At 45.4% G+C, this 16,236-nt stretch overlaps 1 protein-coding gene across 4 annotated transcripts in view; it reads left to right on the top strand.

Moving 5' to 3' along the window:
- LOC149359406 (uncharacterized) overlaps positions 1-16,236 on the top strand; it is a 38,910-nt gene that overhangs the window by 10,875 nt on the left and 11,799 nt on the right. For 2 of the 4 annotated variants that reach the window (XM_089571621.1, XM_089571618.1), the window contains exons 2-3: positions 4,187-4,336; positions 4,971-5,043. In XM_089571621.1, coding sequence (XP_089427747.1) covers positions 4,276-4,336; positions 4,971-5,043 — 134 coding nt within the window. In that variant the 5' untranslated portion in view covers positions 4,187-4,275. Of the gene's footprint in view, positions 1-3,378; positions 3,735-4,186; positions 4,337-4,970; positions 5,044-16,236 lie in introns of those variants that run through there. The other 2 variants (XM_089571619.1, XM_089571620.1) reach the window with 2 other exon arrangements.

Raw genomic sequence — 16,236 nt, 5'->3', positions numbered from 1 at the left:
CCGGAGCTCGTGTGAAGGTTTAACGCACGATATCGTCCTCCAGTAACACGAAAAGTACGCAAAATGCACACGGAGTCTAACTCAATATGGCTGCCAGCGCGGCGCGCAGCTGTCGTCTGCTGCCTTCCCCGCAGCCCCAAGTAGACCGCGGACTGCCATTGGCGAAAAACGAACGCGTTGCTATGGCGATGCACGCAGGTGGGCGGAGCTTTCGGGCTGCAAGAGAAAAACAAATACCGGACTCGAGTCCGCAAGTAGTCCCGGACAGTCCGGGACTGAAAAACAAATGCGCCCACTGCAACACTTTGGAACAACGTAGAGTCGGCTCCGCTTGGAAGCGATCAATCGAGATAAATCTAGGCGTGTATTGCATCACAAACAAAGCGATAAAGCGGCGGAACCGGCAGCTTTCAAGAATGTACTAACAAACACTACAAACAATCGTGGCATTATTCCCATCTCAAAGAAGCATCCACCTGATGCTTTAGTACATAATGAAGCCACAAACAACTAAAACGAACTGTGTAAAAATAAACACGAAGGGTGTAAACACAGCGTGGTTTAGCGCACATAATAGGCATTTAGACGGGCGACATGGAGAACTTCTGGTCGTACGTGGTGTTGCTAGGATGCAGTCATTTCTTCAACGACGACTTCATAGTCCAGTTCACCTAGCCGACTAAGAACCTTGTACGGGCCGAAAAAGCGGCGCAAAAGTTTTTCACTCAATCCGCGGCGGTGAATGAGCGTCCAAACCTAGACTCGGTCTCCTGTCTTGTATTCCGCGTTGCGTCTTTGTAGGTTGTAGCGTCTGGCGTTGGTCCGCTGCTGGTCTTTGATCCGTAATCTGGCAAGTCCTCGGGCTTCTGCGCGTTGACTGTAGGCGGCGACGTCGACGTTATCTTTTTCGGTAAATCGGGCAGCGTGGCGTCTAGCGTGGTTGTGGCCTCCCTGTCATGGACGAGCCTAAAAGGCGTCATCTGGGTGGTCTCTTGCACTGCGGTGTTGTATGCGAAGGGGATGTAAGGCAGGATAACCTTGTGTTCGGCGTCGACATACATGGCGAGCACATCGAGTACGGTTTTGTTCAGGCGCTCGGTCACTCGGTTGGTCTGCGGATGGTATGCAGTTGTCCTGCGATGGCTGGTTTGGCAGTAATGGAGGATGGCTTGCGCCAGTTCCGCCGTGAATGCTGTTCCTCTGTCCGTGATGAGCACATCGGGGGCGCCGTGTCGCAGAAGAATGCACTCCACAAAAACTTTGGCGACTTCTACTGCTGTTCCGTTCGGTATGGCTTTTGCCTCGGCGTAGGGGGTCAGGTAGTCGGTCGCTATAATGATGCACTTATTTCCAGATGTTGACTTCGGGAAAAGGGCGAAGCAAATCCATGCCGATCCTTTGAAAGGGTCTTGAGCTGGGGTTGAATGGGATTCAGAAATTCTGCTGTTCGGGTTGGAGGGGTCTTTCGTCGTTGACAATCTCGGCACGTTTTCACATAATGTGCGACATCGGCAGACAGTCGGGGCCAGTAATACTTGTCATGAATGCGGCGGAGGGTGCAAGAAAACCCGAGATGTCCAGCTGTCGGCTCGTCGTGTGAGGCCTGAAGAACTTCTCCGCGCAGACTTGCAGGTACAACAAGGAGGTAGGCTGTTTTGTTCGCCGCAAAGTTCTTCACGAGGACATCATTCTGTAAACAGAACGAAGACAATCCTCGCTTGAACGAAGCGGGGGGTGAAAAAACCTTCCCTTCCAAGTAAATGATGATGCATTTTAGGTCGGGGTCCGAGCGTTGCTGCTATGCAAAAGAGCTAGAGCTGATGGGTCGCAAGAAGGGGTCCTCATCGTCGTCCGACGGCGGTGCATCGACAGGGGCTCGTGACAGGCAGTCGGCGTCAGAGTGCTTGCGTCCGGACTTGTAAACGACGGTGACGTCAAACTCCTGGAGGCGCAGGCTCCATCGAGCGAGGCAGCCGGAGGGTTCCTTCAAATTGGCAAGCCAGCACAGCGCGTGGTGATCGCTGACCACCTTGAATGATCGTCCGTACATGTAGGGGCGGAATTTCGACGCAGCCCAGATGATTGCAAGGCACTCCTTCCCGGTTGCCGAATAAAGGAAGGAAGGGGGGCCCTTTCGTTTGCGTGCACGATTTTTGGTTTTTAGTGCTTGTGGTCACTACCTGTGATACGTACAATATATTCTTGCTATTTTCATTGCCTAGCTGCCAATCGTAAGCCACGGTTTTATTGCGCGGCTACTGAACCTTACTTCGGTTTTCTGCATAATAATTTTTGACCTATCTTTCTGGGCTGCCTATATAAGTCATTGATCACGCTTCGCAACCCATCTCTACAGCAGCCGAATGCAACTGCATAATAATTAAGAAGCCAAGCAGAATAGAAACAGAAGATGTTGGTTCCTAAAGCATGGTCTTTGCACTGTTCTTTAAAAGCAATTTTAACGAGGGGAAGATAAAATAATATGTTAACAAATAAATAAAAGACCTCGTGATTTCTTTAAAGTTTCAATTGTTGTGACCGCAATGAAAGACAAGCCACTGCTTAATATTCTCCTTGGTTTCCTGAATCTCATTTCCGATTGAGACTCGCTCAACGCGATTCTGAGGAAGCTTTCAGTGCAGAGCGTGTTTACATCATGGCTAATGCGCGGGAAGCCGTCGTTGAAGTTCTCGTGATCGCGGAGCTAAAGCGCTTTCAACGTCACTAAAATACCCGAGATGAATCTAAAAAAAACAGCATTGCGATCAGCTTGCGTTCATGGTGTCCGTATAACTTCGCATTCTGTCTGTTAGTGTGCATCACAAAAGTTGAATACTCATAGTTTACAGAAAGGCTGATATTTCTTTGCGGCGTTTTGAGACCAGATATTCTAAAGATTCGACGGTGTAACGTAGATTAGCAACGTTCTAGGAGGAGTTTCTGAACGCCCATGCGGCTGATCCGTAAGTAAAAAGCACATCTACTCATATATTGGCTTCTTTCTTCAGTTCAGGTAACCCATCTATAGGCATTTCACACACTAAAGTTGGCAAGAAATTTTTGGCGTTAAAATCGTTGTCGTTTTTTCCTTCTACTTTTTAGACGCAGGATTATTATTGTCTTCTTTGTATAAGGCAAGTTAAATGATTTTTTTACTTCATTTCTTTGTTCTCAATATACGGTATTCATGAAGGTATATTCTGAAAAAGCTAAGGGCGTTGATGACAACGCACTTAGCTCAATTGGGACATTCTACCTCATAGTAAAGCAGAGTGCGTCAGGGTGCTGCTGTGTTTCTTTCCAACTACTTTTAGCCTTGCATTTAAAAGCCAATATTTTTCTAGTTCTGGAGGCACTAACCACACAGTAATCACTTGCTTCGTATACTTTTGCTGCATGGTAACTTGGTACAATTTGCACGCACTCCACTATCAAAGTGTAAAACTTAAATTGGCAGCAATTTTAACGAGAGAACATTGAGGCCATTCTCATATTAGTTACTCGCGCCTTTACTCCGGTTTAATGACTTCTGAAACAGACTTACGTCCGAAAAAATTTCACGTCATTCTTCTAGCGAATATTTAGCACATAGAGTGTTCACATAGATTCTAGAGCATCTGTAGGCAATATCTGGGAACACATTGTTAAAAACAAATAAACGATTACTTACTTTCTCCGCAGATGCAGAAATAATAAGAGCGACGAAGACCGCGAACATGAAGATCCTTTGCAAAGTAGGCATGGCTCCTCTGAAACAACAAATCATTATCAACGCATTCAATCTAAGCTAAGTAACATTGAAGTTTTAGTTTATACACTATCTAATAATTTATTTTGAAGCTCACCGCGTGTGCAGGTTTAATGGTTTCTCTCTATGCGCCAGCCCACATCCTAGACGAAATATGGTTTGCCTCAACACTATCTGGGCCAAAATTTTGCCGTAGGACATTCATTACTTACCTAGTGCAAGCAGAAAGGTCATGCTCAAGATAAAAAAAATTTACATGGACATCTCATTACAATAGTCTTCGGCAATGTGAAAACATTCAAAGCGCGTCAGACCTTTAGCGGCAATGACTTGTGCTTGTGAGACATAGGTTGCTGTTCTCAGGTGGCGCAGATAGTGCTTCGGAGGTAGTCTATGTTGTATGTACGCCTGCTTTTCTCCCTGGTGTTTTTCTTTTAGCCTTGCAGCCACCGCCATCTACGACCTGCCACAGTAGGGAGGTGGAGGATTCACGCAAACGAAGGTGGTATTCCGACGTCAGCTATGGTATGGTGATAACTCCTCTCCCCAGGCAATCGTCTTCCTTCGCTCTGGAATCATGTTCATTAAGTAAGTAGTATTGCTCGGGTCAGGCTATGTCATTTCCTGCCAGCCATTCAGCGAAGTTGTTAGAAGACGCCACTCGACGGCAACGAATTTTTTTCTCCGATGAAGCTCTTTGTTATATTGCATTGAAACCATCGTCACTTACCCTGGAATAAGGAATAAGAGTACTGCTGGAATTTTAGGTTTTGGCTACAGTAGAGTCAGTCATTAAACACTAAGGAACTAAAAAATAAAACACGAAATTTAGCGTGACAGAATGAACGTAGAAGAAGTCTGTTGAAGAGCTAAACGCCGGCGTTTCGGAACCTGTAACTCACCTGTTGCATAACTGGTAAGGCGGGAAACAATAAATTGCTTAAAATAATGAAGTCTATAATGCCCTGCAGAAAATGCATTTTTTTTTGTCCATAATAGTCACTTGACTCTGAGATATCTATCACTCTGCATCATAGCTTAAATATCACTACAGCCAGCCCACTGTGAACAAGGGGCTGAACCAGTCTACCTCACAGCGTACGCACGGGTTCTGCTTGTTCTGCTGAGTGGATGTATAAAACCAAACTAAAGTACTCCCCCTGTGCACTTTTTTTTTGTGACGTCTGTGGTTATTCTCAACATTACCTCAATCCCTGATTAGATCCCTACGTGACGCTAAAGAGGATGTTGCTCGTCTCCCAGAAGAAGGCCCGGACCGCCTGCGCATGGGAACCGTAAGCAAAAAAGAGAGACGTCCCGCCGTATGAAACAATCCATTAAGAGAATTCATTTGGACTCCTAATGGTGAAAGTGACACTGGCTCTAGCGGGTGCTAGTGTGCCTTTCTAGGTCTCAGAACTACAATAAAAGTCCCTCTTTAAGTACTTTCTAAACCATAGCTTTGGATGGACAGTTACCAGGCGATTTAACCCATTTCATAACCGACGTGCACCCAAACAGCTTTGTGATAGCGTCAAGTGCATGACGCGTCACTCTGCCATGACGCGCACTGATAGCAGCAGCGGATAAGCAACCGCTGCTTATAAAAGAAGCGTCAGACGAATAAACGCTGATTCCTTGTCCTGCACCGGTCTTCGCTGGTTCTTTGGTGCGGCCGCTCGGCTCCCGCACGCTACTACATTACAAGTTTCAACATTATTCTGCCGCAATTAAGTATTATGAGGCGTCTTCGACACCTGCCTCAGTGGTATCATTTTGACTCTATAAAGGGACGCCGAATAGTGAAACTGTTTTTCAGATGCTGTAGTCTACTTCAAATAAGCCCCACATTGAAACGAACAGAGTTTCACCTGAGCTAACTTGAATGCTCAAATAACCAGTCGTTTTTTTTTAAAGTATGGTATTGTGAACTACCGCAGCAGCGTTGTATCTGTCCACTGTATTTTTCACAATGTTGTTGATCGTACGCCGTGTAAGCTGCTAAGTACTTAGTAATGGGAGCACATCATTGCAACTCAAGTTAGCATTATGAAGACAGGGGCTGAATATAAAAAGAAAAATATCAAATAGATGATAAATAAATACATGATTACCTATTTTAGCTGGAAAAATCAGCACAGTTGTAGAGTTTACCGCTACTTTATGTGCAGCAACAATTCATCCGAGATAGAACGTGGTAGGACTGATTCGTTAAACACAGCCGAGTAGTGACAGTTGCCTGGACGAAAGAAAATATTCTCACCTTTCTTTCAGGATTGCACCAGCATGTCTACAACGTCTTTTCTCTGAGTTTGTGTTTTTCCTGCGGCCATGATACATATTGAAATATTATCGAACATTAAATGAAATGAAAAAGCTTATTTTTTTTCAAGCTTCCATGTTAATATTGATATTGGTTAATTTATATTATCTATCAATCTGATCGTGCTTTTTGGGGTCATTTAGTTTAAACGAGGAAATCTGTCATTCCTGTGTGTTAAGATATGAAAACTAGTGCCGTAAACATTGCATCTTATTGCCAAGTGTGGGTCTCGCTGTAAAGTAGAAAATAAAAATAACTTGTTATTGCAGAGCCCATCTCTTCCCCATGCCTCACGCGGTTCTCGAACGGGCCTCGTCGGCCTGACTTCGCGAATTCTCCTTTTGCCATTTCATGTCATTTCAGGTTTGATCCGTGTATGAAATTTGCCTGTGTTAGCGCGACTGCAGCATCAGCTGCAGCCAACCTGACACCTCAGCCACTAAAACGTACATCCAGCGATTCGGACGTGCTGCTTAAGGTATTCAGTCCGAACAGCGTTGTGGTTACCACACGGTAGAGAGGGGAGATCAGAATCTCTAGAGTGTGTTACTAGGAAGGTTCCTACATCAGTGCCCTCGACACAAGCACAGTACTCGCCTGCACGTACACTTGACCTCTTATTTTGGCTGATAGTAAAAAATTTACTTTAGTGCCTTAATATAAGGATTCCCAGTAACAAGTTTTCGCAGTTTCTTATAGCACCGTTCACCCCCCTACTACGCTGCTTGTTTTTGAACATGGCTCGAGAACTTTAATTTCCTGTATGATTGCAGATCTTCTGTTTTTTTTTTTTTGTAAAAAATTTTCAGTCGTTAACTTTCAAAGCAAACGTATATTGGAGCAACCCCCTATAGCTGGCCTGTGTCAACATTTTTTGTTTTGTTTACTCGATTCTATTGTGCGTTGGTCGGTTGAATCTAGTGCCAGTATTTTTTGATCACTTGAGTAATTCTTTAGCTCCCAGTCAAAGCTGTGTCAAAGCATTTTGTTTCAAACTTCGCGTCAAAATACGTTGCAAAAGAGAAGAGAAAAACGACCACTCATGCAAGAAGGCTTACCTTATCGCAACTCCTTACAGAAACAGCTGCACAAGAAGTGGAACTTAGCCTCCTGATTCGGTGGTGTCAAGAACAAAATCGTATAGCAAGCCGCAGTGAGCACCTTTCTGAGAGTAGCATAAGTCTTTTTGCGACCCTTTCAAAAACGCGCTCACTCTTTCTTCTCGTCAAAGATCTCATTACTCTGACCTTTTCTAGTTGTGAACGTCTGACAACCTAAATATTATGGTCGTTGAATGCTCCCCGCATTTATACACCTCTTCTTTGACGGCCATGTGCTTTAAGCTTCGCATCAGGAGGTTTGGTTCACCTGATAACCATGCGTGAAATGCAAGTACTTGTAACCGAGTTCTAAAGATTCTTTTATAAGAAAGGTTGCAAAGGTGAACAGATGCCAATAGGAGAAGAAGCAGGATGGTAATAATCATACGAATAGGAGTCGCGGAAGATGCTGTAGGTTCGCTATTATGCTGTTGGCATTGACGGAACTCGCATAGGCATTGATGTGATGCATGAGAGGGAATAAGGCGATCTATTGGTTGTGAAAGACATCCAGACATAAGAAAAGAAAAGGGCCAGAATAAAAAAAATTGACTTGAGCAGGAGAAGAAGACTGAAGAATGAATGAAGTACACCTAACTTATTTATAGTTGTTTGCGCAAATACGTTCAAGGTATGAGTGTATAAAAAGGCCCACACCTGACAGTCCCAGTCCATCGCTATGAAACGTCGATGGTTGTCGGTTGCATCTTTTACAAGTGTGAAATCCTGATGACGACGCAAAGAAGTTTGTCGACTATGAGCTCCGAAAGCCCGCTTCTACTTCTACGGACGAACCAGCCCTCATAAGGATGAACGCGCTCACAAAAGGACGTATGGAGAGGCGGAAGAATGGATGGACTATAAGATGGGCGGACGGGTGAAGAGCTTTTTAAAGTTCACTTATTTATAAAAAGAAAATGAAACTGACGATCATGTTATTATCGCTTTTACTGAGCATGCGCTCAACTGGGTGGACACAAGCCAACAAAAATGACATAACCGGCAAGATTAATAGTCTTGCATACTGTGTAAATATGGATCGCATTACTAAAGGGTGTTTCGTACGGACATGCGGGACCCCACTGTGGTGATCAAGCTGTGGAAGTATTTGGTGGTGAATAGAGAAAGTATAGTATCCCAAACTCTAGGGGGGATGGGGGACATCAATTCCCCTTGCCCCTTTCTGAACGCCCTCGAAGAGAGCTCAAAATAAAGTAATATTGTCACCTGTGGAACGGAACTTGATAACAATATGTTAGAGATTCATCTTAGATATCCTTCATGTATTCCGTGAAAAGTTGAGTGAGTGGGAAAAAGAGAACATCGTAATACGAAGAAGGTTCTGTCCGTAACTTCTCTGCTGATATTCTGATGACTCTATGGAAAATGGATCATCGTACCTGTGACATAAGTACATTGTGTCAACCCCCTTCTTGTTTCCGAGTGTGACGAAAATAGGCGTACAATTGAAAAGCCTCCCTGGCGCCAAATATTGCTTGCGTGCACCTTTCACGCTTCGAGAAGCTTAGAGAAAGTACCCCCGGTTACCGACAGCGCGCGGAAGAGCCGGGTCGAAAGAAGAGACTTGTATTTTCTGGAAACCTCTCTTCTAAGGTGACCAACGGGAGGCGCGCGTGACCGGGGAAGGATAGAGGTGCTTGTACTTCTGATGTCAAGCGTATGTGCGCTTCTGCTTTGGCGCGAAGTGACAGACACGGAGCGCCGTTATAGAAAGAATGTTTGTGCCTTTGGGCAGCTCTTAACGTAGTTGCAGTGGTTCTAGCTTCGAAGATGCCCCCTTGCATTGCTCTCAGGTCAAGATCACTCGTTCAGCCATGGACCTGCGAGGCTGTGTGCGTCAGTCTTCGGGACAAATCTGTTCCGATCCTCCGGTCTTCGCACTCTCGGAGAACGTGGTGGAGAAATTGTTAGTGCGAAAACATTTCTAGGCTATGTCGATGGGGTCGTGTCACCAAAACGTGCCCGTAAAACGTGTGCGCAGCAGTTTTGAGGTTCTCAGAAGAGGTAGCATCAAACGAATGGTTGTGAATGATAGAAGACGGCGTGAGGATTCTGCGAAAACAAATTATGTCGATAGAATGATTAGTTAATTAATTTGAGCCAGAAATGTCGAAAAACATCGAAATAGAGCGGACGTCGATATAGTGAGTTGGTGGGGAAAGAGCCGTGGACAGCAAATTATCGGAAAAATAGGCAAAGGAGCGAAAATAAAGTTCTAAACGGATTGAAATGCATTTAATGAGCGATTAATAATCGAACAAAAAGTTTCATTGACCTTGAAAAATTGTCAATTGATCATCAGAAAAAGGCATTGGATGGCTGAATAGGCTGGACGGGGATATAGTAAGTGGGCGGGAAAGCAACCACGGCACCAAATTTGAAAAAAAAAATGATTGATTGAGATAAAACAAGATATAATCGGTGTAAATAAATCCATCTTTAGTTAAAGCTCAAAATAATTACGCTAATTCAGCATTTTATTTATTTAACGAAGAAAAACGAAATGATAAAGAAAGCAAAGAGAGGCGACCAGTGCCGAGGAGGTGTCAGTGCTTTCCCATTCTCCCCAATGCGGGTTGCCGTAGGGATCTTTAATTTTTTTTTCCCATTTGGTTGCGTTTCTTTCGTGTTAGTGCACTATGTGGGAAGAAATCTCTTTGGGCTGTCGCCACTGTGTAGCGTTGCTGTATATGCGTTGCATATTATTGCGAACATTGTGCATGTGTTCTTATGAGTGCTATGTAAATACTCTGTTTCGTCTGGGCTATATAAAGCTTGATTTAGTTTGTGGACCTTTGACTGCAACCCATCCTTTGGCTTCTGACCGCTGAAAGCTGGACACCAAATGCCTGCTCCCCTTTGTCAATCGGTCGCCGGTTTCTGGCAGAGCGCGCCACGATGAGCGTTGAGCATCTGCTAAGAGATCGGAGCTGGTACCCCCACAAACTATAAGGGCGTCTGGGAGGCACGCAACGAAGCTTTCGCAAAGAAGTTTTAGCCGTATAGTGATAACTCGAAGTGCCGCGCTTAAGTGGTTAGTTGAGGTTGGCCGTGCAGATGTGTGCTACTTTTATTCAGTTGAGACTCCATATTAATCTCAGGCATGTAGTTGAGTTCAGTGGTGGGGAAAATGCCCCCATTTTCTTCATTCCTCCCTCACCCCCCTCCCTCCTTCCCCAATAAGTTCTTCACCATCCCTCGCCCTCACTGTGTAAAACTTTCGCTTCGTGAAATTTCCCCACTTCGTAAAATTTGGAACTCTCCCTTGCCTTCACCCTCAAAATCAGAAGTTTTAATTGCAACTTGTTCTTTCTTATTGTTGATATGTGCCGATGGTGGTACTCAGTCGCACAAGGCGAAAACAGTTGTACATACGGGCGCTTTCAGCTGCGTCCAGCCGCGCGGGATCTTTGAGCATAGCATTCTGGTGTTCTCAGCAGCCAAAAATGTTTCCAACAAACAACGGAGGTATTGTGTCGTGCTATAGGCGATAACTGGCAACAGCCATGTAAGTCTGGTACTTCACCCGCCAGTGCCTAAAATGAATAGTGCCGCCGGAATCGGGGCCTTGAAAAGGTCAGAAAATTTCACGGCACCCAAAGTAGCCAATTACTGGGAAGAGCCATGAAAATCTCTACCTGAAAATTCTAAAAGCTGCCAGTTGAAGAGACACTGCGGTAAAAATTCGGGCCAATCTGTTCATCGATGCGCGCTTCATAAGTCTGAAGGCGACGAAGCGAGAAACTACTGCTCACCATGCGCACAAGAGGGAGATTCGGACCGCTGACCCGTGCTAGAGGTCAAACCTGATGAGCCGCGGACAAGCACGGAGTGCATGCAGAAAACCTGACAACAGCACACATTACGCTGGATCAACTCTGAATGAAACATTTCACTCTGGAAAAGTTGCATGACGGGCTGCAATAGAAAGAAAAACACAACATGTAAAACAAGGAGTACACTCGCAAATGATTTTCTTCGCACATGCATGCATGCATCAAATTACAGGCCGATCAGCATAGTGTCCACTGCCTACAAGATAATTACTAAAGTAATTGCTAATAGAGTCAGGCCAACCTTACATTTCAATCAGCCAAATAACCAGGGAAGCTTTTGTAAAGGCTACTCGATAGTAGAACATATTCACACTATCAATGAGGTGACAGAAAAATGCGCATGACCTAACCAGCCGCGTTACTACATAGCTTTCATAGATTACGAGGAAGGATTTTACTAATTCTCAACCTGAGTAGCCATGCATTCAACTGTGGAATCAGAGTCTAGTTAAGACATATAAATATTCTGGAAGTTATCTAGAACTGCTTCGCAGCCACCATAGTCCTCAGTAAGGTAAGCAATAAAAGTGGCAGGGGGTTAACGTAGTTAAACCGAATAGACGTGAGAAAGGCATGTGTTCAGTCTTCAGTTGGAGGGGACACTTAAGCTCTGCCTTAGGGGCATGACGCGACTGCTTTAGTGAGTTGATGCCCATTAATGAAGAATTGAACATTCTCCACTTAACATCCACAGAACGCGGCGAGCCCTGAACCACTGCCAGCGCAGTGTCGAAGAGCTTAAGCGATGCTCCACTGCACTGAAAGGTGATTGGTTCTATCATAGCCACCGGTAGAGATTTAGTGGCCCATGTTCCTCTTACCGAGCAATCTCTCGCGACCAATCATTAATTGAACTGCCACATGCCACGGTGGTCACTTTGCTCAAAATTAGGTGGATAGGCTGTGATGATGCGCTGGTCACTATTTTTTCTTTTACTTTTCGGAACTATTTCCGTGCAATAAAAAAATAGCCTAGTGCTCTCGCTGAGCGGCCATTAATGGATATCTGTCCGCGCGGCCGCGGGTTCGACTCCCAGTCATGAATATTGATTAAATTTCTTTTTCTCTATTTAATAGTTTGACCGCTAACTCAGCTGAAGGTCAAAACTAGGCGCCTGGTGATCGAACCACGAGGTCCCGTAGTGAAGCTTTTGCTTCAAAAGTACTCATCATCGAGTGGTGGCACCGGAGATAGAAGAGTATTGGTCGGATCTTAACGGAGTGGATAAATAGGTGTAGAAAGACATCGATTAGGAGCCGCCAGCGTTGCGGCAAACGCTAATGCTTTAGAAATTCTCCGATGCGGTCTCTGCAGTGATATCTAAGTTTTTTTTTTCCTATCCATTCAAATTTTTCTCTCGCTCTCTCTCGCTCTCTCAAAGACAGACTAAGAAGATGATGATGACCTATCTATCTGGTCGAAACTACTCGCCGCTATCTCGGCTGCCTTTGCCTTTTGCTGTAAAGACATGTAAATTGATTCTTTCAGCTACAATATCAGTTGAAATCAAATCACATTGCTTAGGTCTCAGGTTTCCGCAAAAGTGCTCATCCTGGTTGCTAGAAGGTGCCCGGAAAGATATGGATATGCCGTAAGTATAAAAATGAAGGGCTGCAGGTTTTCTATTTAAGAACGCCCTCAGAAATTACCGGCCACAGCTAGAACAACGTACTCGTTATTTTTCGATCACTGCATTTATTTCAAGCACGAGAGATCTGAGTGGAATGGGTGCTTCAGTTTATGTAAGGTAATCGCACGTATGTACGCAGGAAAAGAAAGGTTTTCTTTCCATGCCAGCTATTCAGAACGACAATCCGTGTTGTGAGATTCTAGGAGAGAAACGTTCGAGGCACTTGTGCTGCTGCGCTAGGATCAAGTCAGAGAAGTGCAAGGTCGTTTCGCAGTTGTTGAAATATTATGATCCGTCATAGGTAGTACGACTACACACAACATAAAGCACCACAGCATAAGGCCGTGGATGCCGGATAGTGCCCCAATTTCCGCCGAATGAAACCAATTTTGTTTTGGCTAGAAATATCCAGTGATCGCCTTGGAATGCTTTAGTGATCACAGGTAATACTTGATGATGTGTGGCCCCTGTGGGTCCCACTTGGGCAGCCGCTCTAGCACCTACCTCACCCCTGATGGAGAGTAAGTGGGCAAACTCACATTGACGTGGCCCCTCGTAATGCAACGCGGATTCGATATCGGCGCTCCTAGGGCTAACTCAGACCACGTTGCTGCATCTAGCCCACGTCGGTGTCTTGCTGACGCTTCAGGGTACATGAAACATTAACGTGGGCTCACTGTGGCAAAATCCTGGTCAAGTAAATGGAGCTACCTCCACAAAACCGCTGTGGACCCTAAATCGGTTTTGGCGGTGCTTGACAACTGGCGGGCCCGGATGTTGCCCACATCAAGCCCTTGTCGGTTAGTTGAAGGCAGACGCAACGTGAATGTTCGATGTATGCGAGAAAAATCTCGTGAAGCCTTACTGCGCCTACCTAGAGGAAACGGCTGTAGGTCGAACGTGTGCCTTGGCGGGGCTGGAAAATGCGCGTGCGCGCACGCTGCCCAGATCGGTCATATCGGTGAGTTGAGGGATGATGAAACATAAATGCGGGCTGAATGCAGGAAAAAACGAAGCAAGCCCAATGGGCCGCCGCTGCAAAGCCGCGGTCGGTCCCACATTAGCCGTAGCGGAGCTTAACACACCGAGTGTGTGCATGCGACCGTGCATGACTTCTTTCAATTCGCGAAATTAAGTCATAATGCTGATCACTTAATCTTATCCAAGATCTATACGATAATTTTTAGCATATTCACTCGGTTTCATAATGTGCATGGTTAAGGCTCTCACACTAGTTCAAACTGTGTAAAATGGCCACACCATGATCAGAAAAATCTGCACCACTTCACCAGGTCGCTTTGAACTGTCTTCAACCCTCCACACTTTATTATATTGCGAGACACGCATATATGAGCAGCTTCGAATAGGTCAAGCATGGCGTCGTTGATGGCAGCACGCATTGCCCACATGCTGTAGTACTTGCAAGAAAAGTTCAGCTTTGCTGCTTATGTTGGCCTTACATTTAAAAAAAAAAATCATCTTTGACATTTTTCCGTGTGGGCACAACGGAGCAACTGAGTTCAGGCTCTCATTAAAATACCCACATCGGTCCACCGGCGGGCCGCATGTTTGTAAGCCCAAATCGGGCTTGCCGCCATTGAACTGGCACAGGTCCCAACTCGGTGCTGGAGGAGCTAATAAAAATGAAAATCAAAACTTCTTTCTTGCAGGGTTGCCCACATCCGTCTAAAGTACGACCCATGGGAGAGCTAAGGGGCCTTCATTATGCAATGCACGACGAATGTGTGCAGCCTTACATGCGCTGCGCACATCAATCCCTATTGGGACCCACCAGGATGTTTGTGGGCAGCCCACATGCGGCCCATGCTGGCCCCTGTTTAAAAACTCACATTTGTCCCACAGCGGATCAGCTATGCTGCCCAAATCGGACCGACAAGTGTCCAAACTTCAAAGCCCACTTTGTGCTGTGTGGAAATAGTCAGTCAGAACAGTAAATGTGGAGAAATACTGTTCAGACATGCGCCTGTGGAACTAAGCATATTTCTTTGTCATATGAGTGTAAATGTGCGCCAATCGTGCTTACATCTCACAATGAATCCCACAGCTGTAGGATGAAGTATGGCAAGCTGTGAATATGTTAAAGCAGGACGTGGACTCTAAATAAAATAAAGTTCCTAAAATACCGTTTCTAAAAGTGGTAGCATGTGTTGGTACCCCTGCTCTTCTATGCAGTCACGGAGTTTCTTTGTGAAAGCCTATTCAGAAGCACTCCAAAAAACGTGGTAGCAACCACGATTCTGCATGCCGTATATCTGGAAATGGTAGAAAATTTGGCGCATTTTAACGATTAATACCTTTGCGGTTCAGCATTCTTTCGAGGCATCTCTCAAATCGACGGAACACATTTTCTCGCCTTATAATACCGCTCTCCAGCATGCCTTTATGTCCGGAAATAATGATGGAAAAAAAAACATTTCCCAGACTGGCTATGTGGGCGCCTTGCGTCAGCATTGGCCTCCTCTGCGGTTGTCCCTAGCAACCGGCGGATTCTTCAAGCGTGTCGATGAATCGGCGTCTCCTTTCGTGATAGGTTGTTTTCCTAGAAAAGGATATAGCATGGAAGAAGAGGACCGCCTACATTTGGCAATTTTCACGCATTAGACTGTTTGGGCTGAGCTATATAAAAAAATTGCAGTGCAGGTTTGAGGATGGGAATTTCGCGATGATAGACAGCACTGTTTTAAAAGCAATACAAAAAATTGATATGAGGGGACAGTTAACATCCCCCTAAAGTGTATGATATAATAGCTTTAATGGGTTAATGCCCATAATTGCCAAATTGGTTTCTGTAATTAACATTCATACATCCCTAAAGATCCTTATACAGCTCCTGGTGCAGTGGTGCAGTGGAAAGCAATGCGCCACTGGCCTGCGATGGCAGCTGCTGCCGTCGATGGGGCTTGTGGAACCCAAATTGTTTTACGCGGAAACCTAGTGCGGACAATGAATAATTTAAGTGCCGCCTGCCACGGGGGTCAGTTTGCGCACAGTCCGGTGAGAAGGTTGCGATAACGTCACAAGGATATGTTACATAGCCGGCGCACCTCACTCCAGGGTTGCCTCTTTAGAGACTTTTCGTGAATTTTCCGCTCACGGTCAATGACGACGAGTTTGCCAACGGCGGGGCCGGATTTCCTGCTAGAAGAGCTCCTATACGCTGTCGCGTTACAATGGCGCATTGTTACGGTAGCCGCAAGCGAAAGGTGCCAATAGTTCAAAATGGCACGCTGGCTAACGACTGAATTTATAGTAGGGGTGTCGTGGGCGTGCATCCGTGCTGTTTTAGCGGCGATGAAAGCGCTTGTGAGGAAATGGCTCCAGAAGTTTCACACACGGCTTATCAAAAACGCTCTGAGAACGGATAAGCATTGGACTGCAACACGCGATAAGAATCGGCTTGTCACTTCATGAGTTCAGTTCCTGCGCACGCTGAGAAAAAGCAGTAGTTTAATTGATGAATGTCTCAAATCTATTGGACTTCGCAAGTTCGCCAACCGTCTATTGGTCGCGAATGAATGCATTTTTCAAGACTATGATATCAGGGTGCAGTATAAAG

This window comes from Amblyomma mixtum, chromosome 2, assembly GCF_055824585.1.
Source record: "Amblyomma mixtum isolate Tamu chromosome 2, ASM5582458v1, whole genome shotgun sequence".
NCBI classification, from domain to species: domain Eukaryota; kingdom Metazoa; phylum Arthropoda; class Arachnida; order Ixodida; family Ixodidae; genus Amblyomma; species Amblyomma mixtum.
Note: the sequence above shows the minus strand (reverse complement) of the source record. Positions and strands in the feature narration are given on the sequence as shown.